Source organism: Pezoporus occidentalis, unplaced genomic scaffold (assembly GCF_034315485.1).
Source record: "Pezoporus occidentalis ecotype Australia unplaced genomic scaffold, CSIRO_AGI_Poc_V1 ctg92, whole genome shotgun sequence".
Taxonomy (NCBI): Eukaryota; Metazoa; Chordata; class Aves; order Psittaciformes; family Psittacidae; genus Pezoporus; species Pezoporus occidentalis.
Window position 1 is genome coordinate 2,225,736 of NW_026916284.1, and position 14,350 is coordinate 2,240,085.

General features: G+C 47.2%; 1 protein-coding gene across 1 annotated transcript; it reads left to right on the forward strand.

The window, feature by feature from the left end:
* The first annotated feature begins 490 nt into the window (after window positions 1–490).
* Window positions 491–11,082, forward strand: PM20D1 (peptidase M20 domain containing 1). The gene is made up of 13 exons (XM_062605607.1): window positions 491–692; window positions 1,390–1,476; window positions 1,734–1,966; window positions 3,206–3,292; window positions 4,058–4,191; window positions 4,612–4,731; window positions 5,283–5,358; window positions 5,554–5,615; window positions 5,859–5,937; window positions 7,035–7,106; window positions 7,793–7,961; window positions 8,627–8,726; window positions 9,524–11,082. Exons 1-13 carry the CDS (start codon window positions 491–493, stop codon window positions 9,651–9,653), a joined length of 1,551 nt encoding a protein of 516 aa, XP_062461591.1. The 3' UTR covers window positions 9,654–11,082.
* Window positions 11,083–14,350: the final 3,268 nt, after the last annotated feature.

Here is a 14,350-nt window from a genome sequence, read left to right on the forward strand (position 1 = left end):
AGGAAAGACACGGCTCCATGCACAGAACCCAACACCTCCATCCCGTCCCCAAACCGTCCCTTTGACACAGGAAAGACACGGCTCCATGCAGAGAACCCAACACCTCCATCCCGTCCCCAAACCGTCCCTTTGACACAGGAAAGACACGGCTCCATGCAGAGAACCCAACACCTCCATCCCGGCCCCAAACCGTCCCTTTGACACAGGAAAGACACGGCTCCATGCACAGAACCCAACACCTCCATCATGGCCCCAAACCGTCCCTTTGACACAGGAAAGACACGGCTCCATGCACAGAACCCAACACCTCCATCCCGTCCCCGACACCCGACCGCCGCCATTGCCACCGGGCCCGGCAGCGGCTCCCACGCGCGAGCGGAGGGGGCGGGCCCAGCACGCCCATTGGCCACGCTCCCGGGCGTGGTGCGTGACGATTGGTGCTCGCCCCCGCCTCAGCCGGGGCCCGGCGGCGGGGTGAAGTCCGCCGGGGATGGCGGGCGGGAGCGGGCGGCGGCGGGCGCTGCTGGCGGCGGGCCTGGCCGCGGTGGCCGCGCTGCTGGCGGTGCTGGCCGCCGTGCTGCTCCGCGCCTACGTGCTGCGGGCCCCGGCCGTGCCGCGGCTCTGGGCCCGCCGCGGAGCCCCCGCCGCCTTCGGTGCCGGCGAGAGGCTGGAGCTCAAGGCGGCGCTGCGAGGTGAGGGGGCCCGGCCGGGCCCGCCCGCCCCTGCGCTGCGCCTGCCCGTGGGTGCCGCAAGCCCCGGCCTCCGTTTTCATGGGGTGCCCCGGGGCTGTGCGGTTCCCTCCGCAGGGGGAGGCAGGGCCACGGGGGGAGCGCACTGCGTCCGTACCCTCAGCTGCCGGGTGGTTTTAGGGAGGCTGTGACTGGGACCCGCGTGTTGCATCGCAGTGATTCGGTGTTGGAGCGCGGCCTTGTCTGCCCCTGTTCTAACGACAAAGACAAACGAGACCTGTCTTTATGAAACAACCTGTTAGCACGGCCCCACTGTTGAAAAAGAACCTTGAACTGCCGTCTGGCAGCTGCCAGAATAGGCTGTGACTATGAGGAACTGGGTCACCCAGCAAAACGCAGCTGCTTCTGGGCAGTGGCGTTTGTGACAGCATCATTCAGCACATTAGGATGAAGAATGAAGTATCTGGGGAAATACCTTGGCTGGCACTGGAAGGAAGTACTCGTGTGCTGCTTGCACACAGCTCAGCTCAAGCACAGCAGTCTCTTTTGGTAGTGGCAGCTTTTCCTGTCCTGTGCGATAATCCTTAAAGCCTGGAAAACATTCGGGAACAGAAATATTCCTTTCCCTTTTGACATGCAATTTAAGTCTTGTTTGGCTGATTTCCGTGTCGAATGATTTCTATTTCATATTCCGTTGAAGGTGCCATTAAAATCCCAACTGTTTCCGTATCTCCAGAGGACTTGAATACAACTGCCATGGCAGAGTTTGGGAATTACATTCGGAAAGGTACTAAACTCATTCTTAACCACCTCTGCTGTTCAGTTTTCTTTTAGTAAATGGAGAGTACATATGGGGTTCTTGCCTAGAATGGAAGAAGCTTAAAAAGCTTTGTTTTCCTCCAGAAAGGACTGGCAAAACCTCTGTACCATGCAGTGATGTAGCATGGCCAGAGCTAGAACAGAGAAGGTTCAAATGGCTTTTTGCAGTGGTGGGGTTTGGTTCTTGACTTGGTTAAATGACCTTTTTAATTCCTTTCTTCACAGTCTTCCCAGCTGTGTTTTCTTCAGAGTTCATCCAACATGAAACTGTTGGTGACTACAGCCATCTCTTTACTGTCCAGGGTTCTAACCCTCAAATGATGCCCTACATGCTGCTTGCACACATGGATGTTGTGCCTGCTCCCCCGGAGGGTTGGGAATTCCCTCCTTTCTCAGCTGCAGAGCATGAAGGATTCATCTATGGACGAGGAACTCTGGATAACAAAAACTCTGCCATAGTACGTCGCCTTGGTAATATCATTTCAGAGAGATACAGAGCCTGACAAAAGGTAGATTGGAGGGATCTGTTCTCTTGAAACTCACTGTATTGTTTCTCCTGCCCCTCTTTGCCCTATGTAAATTGTGTATCAAATGCTGTGTTTGAAGTCAGGGGTAGACCTTGTGCACTTTCCCAGGTGTCATATGGGCATTCAGAGCCAAACTTGGCCCTTTGCAAAGGCTTGAGTTTCAAAATAAACACTGTTGATTTAATATTAGAGTCAAATACCGTCTAGCCTGTGGCAGAACAAAGAGCTGTTGTACGAAGTACATTTGGGAGGAATAAAGTCTGGAAAAGATTGCTCTGTGAAGGGTTTCTCATTTGGGAAAAGCCTGATGGAAAAATTAATAAGGAAAATAGTCCTTTGTGACTTGCAAAGATCATTTCCGTGGCAGCCCTCTATTTCAGTTTAAATAGATGTTTAGCAAAGCAGTGTCCCACAGCCGCCTGTGGCTGCATAGACCATGTTCCTTGAAAGTTTCTTGAGGTTGTTTAATCATCAATATCAAAGCCTTGCAATTTACGGCCTTGGTTTGATGCTTCCTTCTACTGTGAAGTGCATGAGTAACTCCACAAGTGGACAATAACAATGAACAGTTGCAGTGAACATGGCAAGGTGGGAGCTGGCAAGGTGGAGGCAGTGTCATTTCTTCTAAGAGAAGAGATTAGCTTAAATTTTAAAACCAGGCAAGATGATACCAATACAGCAAATGGGAGATTTCGTTTCTCTTTCTGTTTCTGCCATCTTAGCACTTCTTGTACAAATTGAGTTCTCATTCATATAAATGGATTTGGAAGCTCAAGTCGGAGCCAAGCTGCGTGTTGGACAGGCAGCTTAAGGAACAGAGAGTTCCTTGGATAATCCCAACTGTGATGGGCTTCCTGTGCAGTTTGTCCCTGACTTCACCATCAGCAAGAACAAGCTGACACTGTATTTTGTGTATGCACACTGTCACTGTGTAGCACACCAAGTCTTAAACATTAGTGATCAAAACTATTGCAGTGTGTTTCCCAAAGAATGTGAACATCCCCAGTAGGAGCTGTACAAATAAAAGCTCAACTGTGAACAGGACAAAGTCTCCTTAAGGGCTGTGAATGCATCGTGTTTCTTTGACATCACATTGCATTCTTTCATGCTTATTCTCCTTTCTAACACACAAGAATAGTATAATACATTCTGTTTTTTTTTTTTCTGCAGGGGATTCTGCAAGCTCTGGAGTTTTTGCTGCGAAGAAATTACAGACCCCAGAGATCTTTCTATGTTGGTATTGGCCATGATGAAGAGGTATTTTCTTTCACTGAAATAACAAGTTGTTTGAGTTGTTCATGTATGTAACAAGGCTTAATTTTAAAACATTGTTTACCTAGAAAGTCTTTCCTGGTTTTCTGGGTTATGTGGGTAGATCCTGTGTCAGGTACGTGGGCATAGTTAATATTGATCATTTGGCTTTACGTGACATTGACAAAGGGGTTGGTGTGATGAGCAAAGGGAAAAGAACACAGGAGGGTGCTAGTGCAAATTCTTTTCTGCACAGAAGGTGCAGCAGAAGTCACGTTTTGGAGTCCATGTAGTACAGGAAAGGCTGGCTTAAGATTTACATGCTTGTTCCAAATGGTCAGGAAGAGCAACCAGAAATGTTCGCTGTTTGTTCTGGCAATGCCCACTGGTGCAGAGAGACAGATGAGGTGGGTTTCTTTATTCATGTTCGAAATAGGAAGAATTATTAATACCTCTTTAAAAAGACTGACCTGTGGAGCTCATGGCTCTGATGTATCACCATATCCAAGAGCCAAGGGTTCACAGCAGTGTTCAGTGGCGTTCCCCAATGTGGATACAGATTCATCTGCTACTGGGCCATTAATGGTCTCCAGTGATTCTGCTGGGAAGGATGGAAGGATCTCCTGACAGGTTGCTCTGGAGCTGCTTACTAGGGGATTTCTGGCATTCTTTGCATTGTAGCACTGGGCACTGTCAACAGCAAGATGTTTTCCAGTGTCCTTCCCAATGGGGTGGTTTCACCTGATGCGTTCCTCTGGCTGATTCCCACAGGTGTTTGGTCGGAAGGGAGCGATGGAGATGGCAGCTCTGTTGGAAGCACGAGGAGTGAAGCTCTGCTTCTTGCTGGATGAGGGCAGTGCCATACTAGATGGCATCGTCACAGGGGTGAAGAAGCCAGTAGCTGTGTAAGAGAGAACACGTTGACTATGGTGTAAATGACCCATTTTCAAGAATTAATCTGTAAGAAATGACCTTGCTAATGGCAATAAAATACATTGCCAAGGCATGTGGCAGTGTTGATGCTGCTAAAAGCTACAGCAATGCACAAATTGCAAGCAAAGGACCTTTGGTGTTTGCTTGCTGTCCATCACAGCTGTGCTGACAGCAGCAGAAAGCTCCATTTAGCCAGGACATGCATGCTTTTGCTGTAGTGTCTACTCACTGGAGAAGCAGCCAAGACATTAGCCCTCGTGTTGAGGATTTGATGTTGCTGCTTCTTTAGTGTTTTTTATGATCCTAAAAATACACAGTGTAGATCTTTTTGCCTGTGGTCTATGCATGTGTTTTTAGTTGCATTAATCATTTACTTCTTTATCATTGGACAGAATTGCTATCACAGAAAAGGGCTCAATAACACTGAACTTCACTGTGGAAAAAGAGCCAGGACATTCATCCTTTCCTCCAAAGGAGACAAGTATTGGCATTCTTGCAGCAGCAATGACCAGGTGAGAGCTTCCCTGTCATCTGACATCCAAGAGAGTTCAGCAGGCTCCTAAGTCACTGATAAGTGGCTTGTTAAATAGTTATAGTTTGCAAATTCCCAAAATACATTGAAACTTGTAACTCCCTTTGCAATGCAATCCTGAGCAAAGGGACAATTGCCAAGTAAAATAGTCAGACTGTGACTGGGGAAATCATCTCTGTACATGTCTGTGTGGATAGCAGATTGGCTCATAAACATGTCTTTTAGAAAAACTTAATATGTCAAGATGTGATGGAATTCGGTGTGGTATTTTTCTAGATTTACATGTATTCCTTATAAGTGTCAGGCTTTGGGATTTTTTCAGCTGTTCTTCAAAGAAAGACTTTGTATGGGACTGGAATGCTCAGGCATCAGTCAGGGAGCTGTGCTTGCAGATGTACTTATCAGGAGAGGACAGTGTGATTGCATCTCAAATCCATGGATGCATTTCAGAAATCAAATTCCTATCGACCTTCTGGAGTGACAATAGTCAGAGGGGATCTAAATGCCACATGTTGGTGTGCTTTGCCATAGACTGGAGCAGAATCCCTTGCGGAACCTGTTTGGCCATGGGCCAGAACTCATGACTATGGAGCACCTCGCATCAGAGGTGAGGAAAGAACTATGATTTCATATTAGAAAGTGAAGAGCATATGAATTTCGAGTGTAGTTACATAGTTTCTGGAAAAAGGGAGGCTTAACCTGGCCTTTCCCCCAGGTAATTGTTTCAACAAGAGCTGAGTGACTATGCATTGTCTTGAAAACTAGAAACCTTCTGATTTGTGGTTTTATTTCTTCCACTTAGTTCACGTTTCCCCTCAATCTCATCATGAGCAATCTGTGGCTGTTTTCCCCTGTTGTCAGCAGGTAAGAAAATACATTCTTGGTAAGCATTCCCAGACCTCTCACCCTTCAAAGATGAAGCTCAAAAGCCATTTCTAGTCTTTCCAGCAAATAGTCCTACCACTTCATAGCTTAGACAGTGTCAGTGCTTTCCTGTTAATAACCACTTTGTTAACTGAATAGGCCATTATTCAACTTATTGCCTATGGAATTATGGTGCTTCTGGTTTACTGATATTAAACTTCTTTCTTGTTTCTTTCTTGTAAGAGTTCTTGCCTGGAAACCTTCCACCAATGCCTTGATTCGAACGACGACAGCAGTGACAATGTTTAACGCAGGAATCAAGGTAGCTTCATTTTGACCTTTCTCTGTGTAGTACCATGAGAGAATTGGGGCATATAGTTTGCACCTATTTATACCTAGTTATAAGATCAGCATGGACCCTGGTCTTGGACCCTTTGCAGTGTCACCACCAGTCTCATTTTTACTCCAGGTGTGGCTTGGTTTTAGCCACAGTTGAATATTAGCTCCTTCCAGAAGTTATCTGCTGTCTGTCACAAAAAGATCTCTGTGAAGTAGTGTTAAGATTTTAGGGTGGAAAAGAGTATTTTCTGTGTAATCATACAAAGTATCAATGTCAGTATTTGAAACTCACTGTCCTAAACACTTTCCTAGCCCAGATGGGGTTGTGTTTGTGAGCACAGGTCTGCCGTTTACCTCCGTTCAAGTATGGAGCGTGCACCTTGGACCGAGTGATAACAGGTTCTGGCTGATACAGCCAGATCTTGCCCTGATAAGGAGGTGTAGCTATCCAAAAATACTGTAGCCCTGGAAGATAAGCAGGCTGTTTGGTGTGTCCCTGAAAAATCTGTTACTGAAAAGCACCACTGGACAAGAAAACAAGATGCAGTGGCTGAACAGTGACACTGAGTGGCCAGGACAGAAGTGACACCCTGTTTTCGTCTTTTCGTTGTTGTTTTTTTTTTTCCTTACAATTCATACCTTTTTTGTTTAACAAAAGTATAAACATTGATTCTGTAGAAAAAGAGTCTTCAGTAACACCGTTTAAATGAGTTACATGTCTCATACTGGGGAAAAGTAATATGAGGATGAGGTACAAATAGTGCTTAAAAAGACTTCCAGGATTTCTCAGTATGAGGTTCCTGAGGGGACAGGGCTTTTCTCAAGAGGAAAACTTGTATCTATCAGCAAACTTAATTTCTTGTTGAATTGATGAATATTTCTTTGTGGATTTATCTACATTCTAGATGAGATGTACAGTGTTTTAACAGAGAGTACAGAAAGATATCCCACATTTCATGTTAGTGGAAACAGTGAAGCATGAGGCTGGAGTTGTCTGAGCACTTTCTGAGTTTGCACTTGGCATTTTAATCTGGTTTGAACTTCCTTTGAAGTGTTGGTTCTTCCTTTTTTTCTTTCTAGCTAAATGTCATCCCATCTTCTGCAAAAGCAACTGTGAACTTCCGCATCCACTCTGCAGAGAAGGCCACCGAGGTACTTCCAGCCTTACAGCGACACTTGGCCATTTCATCTCCCCCTGTATTCATACAAGCAGTAGGAGGGGATGATTTGGGAATTGCTCCTTTATGAAGACTGTCAGAAACACAGCCTATCAAATGCCTTTTCTCCTCCTTTGAGACGGATTACAAAGTGCATTGTTTACTGTGGCTTCTGAATGTGGAGCAGAGCAAGAGGCATGGCTTGCAGTTATATCGAGCAGGTTTCAGAAGCCTTTTTGTGCCAAAAGAGCACATGGATCATATGTGGTTATGAAATGGAAGCATGAAGGTTTGTGACCTGTGAGAATATGGGAATCTTGTACATCTCAGTGGGTATGAAACATTTGACAGTAAATAACATCTTCCCTTCCCGAGCTTTTCTGGAAGTTTACCTCTCTGGAAGCTTTTCCTGGATTAGTTACTTCAATGACCCAACTACCAAGTTGTCAGGACTGATGCAGTCCAAGAATACCTTGAGACAATGATGTGCATCTGGTTACACTGGGGTCAAAACCAATTACCTTAAGTATCAGCCATTGACTGAGAGGAAGAGAGGCTGCCCCCAGTTTGTCCTAATTCTGCAGCTGTATTTGGCTGACAAATGCTCTCTGGAAAGTGAACCATTTGTGGCCATCTCTCTCATTTCTTTGGCTTATTTAATGCCTGTCTTTATACCCACAGGTGCTAGAGACAGTTAGAAACATCATTGCTGACGACAGAGTGAAGATTGATGTTGTGGAGGCGTTTGACCCACTGCCCACCAGTCCTTGGGATGACCAGTCATTTGGAGTCCATATTTTCCAAAGGACCATTCTGGATACTTTCCCAGATGTTGACAGTGTAGTCCCAGGTAACAGCAAGCACAGGATGATGATTGTTTCCTCTCCAGCTTCCACCCTGCTTTGCTCTCCCTCATCCCCCACTGTTGACTTGTTTCCATGTTGTGTGTACTCCTCCACCCCAGCTGTTAACTGCTGGAAACAGCTGTTTTTTCCTCTTGATTCCCTTCCCTCTTTATGTTTTCAAAGTTTTCATGTTGTTTTTTAGTAGTGGAAGTACAAAAAGCAAACAGGAAACTGACAGGAACAATGAGCCTTCCATTTAACTCTGCACATACAAAGGAATCTCCTCAGGGAAGAAAGGAATTGTGAGGGAGAGTAGGAGGTCTTCTTGCTTTAGGTCTTCTTTTATTGTTTTCATAGCTGGCAAAGCCATTCCTGCTTTTCTGTATTGTGATTCCAGCCCCTTCCCTTCCTCACAGCTCCTTCCTAGTTCTGTACTGTTTGACTGCAGTTTGATGCTTAAGCTTTAGTGTCTTGGGTGTTCTTACAATGATTGAGTCATACATTCAGCTCTTAGTGAATGTGCTTCCAGGATGTACCAATAAGCTGTTCCCAGTGCTTTTTGGGGGATTATAAAGACCTGTTAATCAGATGCCTTTCCTTTCTCCTGGGAAAAGTGGGGCTCATGAAATTGCTGCTCTCATGCAAAGTAAAGCTGAGGTTTGTGTTCCAGGCACGTGCATCGGGAACACGGACAGCAGACACTTCACTAACATCACAAACGCTATTTACCGCTTCAACCCGCTGCTCCTGAGCTCAGATGATCTCCCCAGGTACTGTCTGTGTGCACGTGGGCAGCAGTTTGGGGTGGGGACCTTGGAAAGAGAAGATGATCAGTGTTTGGCAGAAGGAAACCCAACCTTGTGTACCTTGGCGTGGTGGCAGCACTGCCTCACATTCCATTAGGCCATCCATTTCCTGCAGACCTGGGTGCTGCACAAAGAGGGATGGACGGTAGTTAATGCTGGGAGAGCTTTAGCACTTCTTCTTCACCTCACATGCAAACATGACCTCATGTAGGTGTCCCAGTGGGCACAGCAGCAATGCTGAGAAGCTCACTGGATCCTTTATGCAGTGCAGCAGAGTGGAAGGTGGTGTTCTGATAGCTGGCCTTGTTTGAGAGTTGTATCCATCTGTTTGGACACATGCCACTCTGAATTTACTTGCTTCTTAAAGCTGGAAGTTAGGTTTCCTGGAGCAAAGTGATAACAAAGAACATCATGCAAGGGACTGTTTGCTTATTTAGCACGTACTGGATTTGTTGGTTCAGTGAGGTGCAGATGATACAGGAGGAGAGCTCTTGTAGCCAGGACAGTGACATGAATAGGCAGGGAGATGGAATACTGTTTATTCCTGTCTGCATACACCATGAACTTGGTTGTGCTCTTAGCCTTAAAATCAGTCAATTTGGTTGCCCTGAGGAACAGATATTGCAGTATTTGGTGTATTTTGCTGTATTTTGATGTTGTGCATTGCGTTATGAAGCGAACAAGCAAGTAGGGTGCTGGGTGCATGCAGATGGGTCACAAACACACACTGGACTGAAAAACATTCTTCTTTTTACTTCCAGGATCCATGGGTTGAATGAGAGGATCTCAGTTGAGGGTTACGAGAAGCAGGTCGAGTTCCTCTTCCAGCTCATTCAGAACTGTGACACTGAGAAGCTGCCGGAGCCTCACGCCAGCTCCCACGAGCTGTGAGGAGCACCCCTGAGAAGAGCAACTATTGAGGTGGATGAGGGGATGGAGGGGTCTGTGCTTGTGTTTCATACTAAGCTGCATCTGGACTTTGGGGATTGTATATTGTGATTTCCATACAGATGGAAAAACTGCTGGTTCCTGCTTTAGGTTGTGGTTTGCTGGACACAACACAACAACTGACCCTGATTCCTGCTCCTCCTGTGACTTCCAGCCACTAATAATGGTATTAATTTTTTCAGCACTTTCTTTAAGCCTCTGAAATTGGCAGTCACTTAAATCTGAGCTATGATCAGCAGTCACTCACCTGCCAGTAAAAGAGGTGAATCTTCTGCGGGTGCTTTTGTTAACTCATTTGATGCAGTTAATGGATTCCTCACAGATGCTGTGTGTGTCAGCTCACATGGAGGGGTTGTGCCACGCTGCGGGTTTCATGTGTTTGGCAGAGTTACTCCAAGGGTTTGCAGCCCTGCTGCTTGGTGGGGGCTTCTTCCCCAGGTGATGCTTTCAGCCAGTGGTAACTTGCTCCCCCTGCGTTCTCCCATGCGTGCACTGATTTCTGCCTCTAGTTTAAAATGAAACTGAGCTCTGGAAGTCCCAGTGAGTTGCTTTAACTGTTGTCGCCCTGATCTCATAGGAGCTGAAAGCTTTTCTGTCTCTTCAATGACTTTGTGTCTGTCTCTCACTCCTTGGCATGGCCATGGGTGTGTTGTGTGGTGGGTGGTGGAGCGAGGAATAGCAAACTGCATCACTGTTGTCTGCTCCTGAATCACCTTCTGCAGTGTGTGTTTCTCTTGCTCCTGTGAGAACTTGCTTGGGAAGGCTGGTGAAGCCCTTCAGTTTCTTCAGTGCAGCAGGAACCTTTGTTCCTTCACTGCCTGTGCCAGCAGTTTCACTTAGTGCCGCAATTCTGTTGACTCAGCTCTTTGGGACTCCTGGTGTAGACATTTGATGTTGCCTGTTTCATCTTGCACTAGCACTAGTCTTTGTTAGCACTAAAAGCTTAAGCATTCTTTTGGCCTTCAGAGTCTCTTTAGTTGAGGTTACCGTTATTCATTAAACAAAGAATTAACAACTAGATGTGAGCCAAAGATGAGAGTGGGTGAAAGCTGACCTGCAGGTACTAGTGCAGCTCCTCCTGTTGCACTGCTGCAGAGATGTGTCTCTCTTTCAGAACTTGAATTATACACTGGAATGGGTGGTGGTTCTGCTCTAAATTCATAGTGTAAAAGGTACTGGAATGTACAGGAAAAACCCCGAAGTGTATCCTGAAAAGTAGTGATGGAACTGTAATTCCTGTTCTTTCCATCCCCCATTCTCTTATTTATTTGCAGTCTGATCTTATCAGCCAATGAGCTCGAGCTGTATCCATCTGCTAAATCACTGAAACCACACTGGCATTTTCATCTAACAAAACAAGGAATGCAGACTCTTTCCTGATGATTATTCAATCTTTTAATGGAACTATATAATTGCAATACAGTCATTTCCACACCTGATTCGACACGAGAGCAAGTCCTAAAGTTTCCATCAAAACAAATCCACACATTTTCCAGCCTGCTTTAATCTTTGCGCCCTTCCTGGTGCTCCCCTTTCTCTACCAAATGAGCTCACTCTGTTTATGCATTACTGGGTAGTAAATAGCTTGCATCTTTTAGGGTTTATTTCCCTTTTACTGTTTGCCCTGATGTCATGGATTTGTTTAGCCACGTGTCTGCAGCTCTTTTGTGAAGGTGTCAGTCCTCTTGCAGACTCCTGCTGCAGACACAGCAAAAGCCATGTGTGAGGGTACAGCACAGCATCAAATACATCCCTGGCAGTGAGAGGGGGAGGAAGGTTTTGTTGTTTGGTTTGGTTTTTTTCCTCTGGAAAGTGTGTATAAAGATGACTGAGTCTAAAGCCATCACTTTGCCTCTAACAGTATGGAGTTAACACTGTTCAGCATCTTCATTCATGACCTGGGTGATAGGACAGTGTGTCCTCTGAAATGTTTGCAGGCTTTAACCTGCCAGAGGGGAGACTGAGATGAGCTCTTAGGCAGTTCTTCCCTGTGAGGGTGCTGAGGCACAGGGTGCCCAGGGTCCTAAAGACATAAAACATCCTTTCTATTTGCAATCTGCTGTCCCCAACCCCAAATCACTGCTGTCTCTGCTCTGTGAGGACTGTTTCTTTAAAGGATGTTCATCTGAAGATCCATTTTGCTGCTGAAGGGAGAGTGAAGGGCAAACAGCCCTGTGAAAGCAGGCTTGGTTTGGCAGGTCCTGTGCAAGTGTGTGCCATGAGGTTTTGCTAATGCAGCTTGTTGCAGAACCTCACCGAGCACTGCTCATCAGCCTGCACTGCGTAGATGCTCAACAGAGCTTTACTACCTGAAAGCTATCAAAACCCTAAGGGGGAGTTGAATGCTGTTGGTATTCGTGTAGCATGTTCCTGTATTCCATCCACAGCAACTTCCTTTCCTTCCCTGCCTGGAGCCAAGTCTCCAAAGCTGCCATTCTCCTGACAACAGTTACTCAAAGTGTCCCATCTGTAGCTGTCCAGCCAGAGCAGGCTGCTGGGGAGCAGGGCAGCTGATTTAGGGTCATGAGGGCTGCTACACCCTGGAGAAAAGGTCACGTTCCACACCTGCATTTTCTAAAGAAAGCTGTTGCTGGCTTCTGTTTCAAAGGGCTTGGGTTATTTTCAGCTCTGAGTGACCATGGAGAGCTCAGGCACAGAGCTGGAGGAGAATACAGGAACAAGGTGTTTACAGGGCTGTTTCCTCCAGCCTTGCATTTGACATTTGCATTCTTGGCTCCTTTGCCATATTCCTGGTGTTTCAGGGAGCTGGTGATATCCATTTTCTCAAGCAAGTGCTGGGAAAGCTTCTGCACTGTGCTCAGCCCACCACTGAACCCTAGAGCTGTGAGTGCTGGAGAGCAAGACACCCACTGAGGAACCCTGAGGTGGCTCAGTCATCACATAGCAGCAGCCCTCACCTATTGCTTGGCCTGACCTTCAGCACTCTTCACTGCTGCCTGCTGCTGCCAGGTTGAACCCTCAGAGGTTGAGTCCTCTGCAGCTCCTCACAGAGCTCCAGGAGCTCTGGAACTTTTCCTTTTAGTCCCCAAATTCAGGCTCTTGCAATAACTCTTTAATGGAACCCCTCTGCTCTGACCTGTGAGGTCTCCAGTGCAGCACTGGCAGTTGCCTGCCAGCATCTCCCAGTGTCCATAGCAAGGCTGAGGCATGCAGAGGGCTCTGTGTGTGTGTGTGTGTGTGCTCTTTGCTGTGCAGGGGCTCGCCTCTGCTTTCCTGTTCCACAGCTTCCCAGGGCAGGCGAGATCAAGAGCTCAGCATGGTGGGGAAGGGAGTGACCTGCTCCGCTCAGGAGGGATCCCTGTGCTGATTCCAGAGCTGTGGAGCTGGGCCCCAGAGGAAGCTGCAGTCAGCTCTCAGCAGGAAGGAAAATGACCGCATGGAAGGGTGGTTATGCAGGGGGTAGGGACAAAGGGTAAATGCTCTGTCACTGATGGATGTACCTAGGAGTGGGTCACAGCCTGGGCAGTGGGGTGTGAGACAACATGCAAGTCATGCAGCACATCCCAGGGTGCTTCTCATTCAGCTTTGAATTTCTCTTTCTAATCCAACACCGTTGTATGTTTTATTGTAACTCTGTAAACCCTCACATCACTTGGACACTGCCTGCTCTTGCACTAGGAAGGCAACCAAACGGCAGGGCCTGGCTGTAGCTCTGCTGTTTCACCAAGTAACCAGTTCCTTGTTCACGGCAGGAACACTCTGCTCGGGGACTGTGCTGGGTCAGTGCTGAGGCTCTCCATGCACTCTCTGCCCAGTTACCACAGCTACAACAGGGTATTCTCATGTTTTGTATGGCGAAGGTGATTAGAGAAAGGCAGCAGTGAATTACCACCAGGAATTGGTCCAGTGGCCAGAGTAAGGGGTATGAACTCCTCCTGGTTGTATAGACATCAAGGCCAGCTTGGACAGGGCTTGAGGCAACCTGCTCTAGTGGAGGGTGTCGCTGCTCGTGGCAGGGGGTTGGAACTGGATGAGCTTTAGGTCCCTTCCAGGCCAGATTGTTCCATGATTCTGTGATGATCAGAAAAGGTTAATCCTCTTTGGGATTTTGGGGTCCGTGCTATCACTGGGGCAGCAGCTGCTGCCTTGTGGAATGCAGGAAGCAAAGACCTTCCACCTCCTCCCTGCCACGTGCTCTCCCATGGCAGAAAGCCCTCGGGATGGACCTGCCTGAGCTTGACCTATGTTTGTCACAGCAGGCACAGCACGTGGGGCACACATGGATTGGGAGCGGTGGTCATCCGGACCTTGGAAAAAGGATGGTGATGGGATTGTTTGCTTCCAGGCTGGTAAAACACAACTTCCGTGCTCCCCATGGCAGGACCAGATTAGGCTCAGCTTCTGACGTTGTTCCTGCCCTCATGAGCTGCGTTTGCCCTGGACTGACCTCTGTGGGAATAATTCATTATCCACAACCTGTTCAGCTTTTGAGTTTGCCTCTTGAGATTCCTGGATACAAGTAACTGAGAACCAGGTTCCTTCAGCATCCTTGCTCCGAGAGAGCTTGGGCTCCATCCTCACCAGCATTAGATCGGTGCCACACAGCAGTGGGGCTCAGCAGAGCAAAGGGACCTCTGTGACCACTGTCAGAGGTGGGTTGTTTGAGTGACTGTGGCCAA

What these genes read in the sequence shown, in the direction of transcription:
- PM20D1 (XM_062605607.1), top strand. Translation starts at nt 491, where the DNA reads ATGGCGGGCGGGAGCGGGCGGCGGCGGGCGCTGCTGGCGGCGGGCCTG. An exon ending in ATAACAAAAACTCTGCCATA is followed by an intron (nt 1,967 to 3,205) that starts GTACGTCGCCTT and finishes TTTTTTCTGCAG; the next exon opens with GGGATTCTGCAAGCTCTGGA. An exon ending in CTTGCAGCAGCAATGACCAG is followed by an intron (nt 4,732 to 5,282) that starts GTGAGAGCTTCC and finishes GCTTTGCCATAG; the next exon opens with ACTGGAGCAGAATCCCTTGC.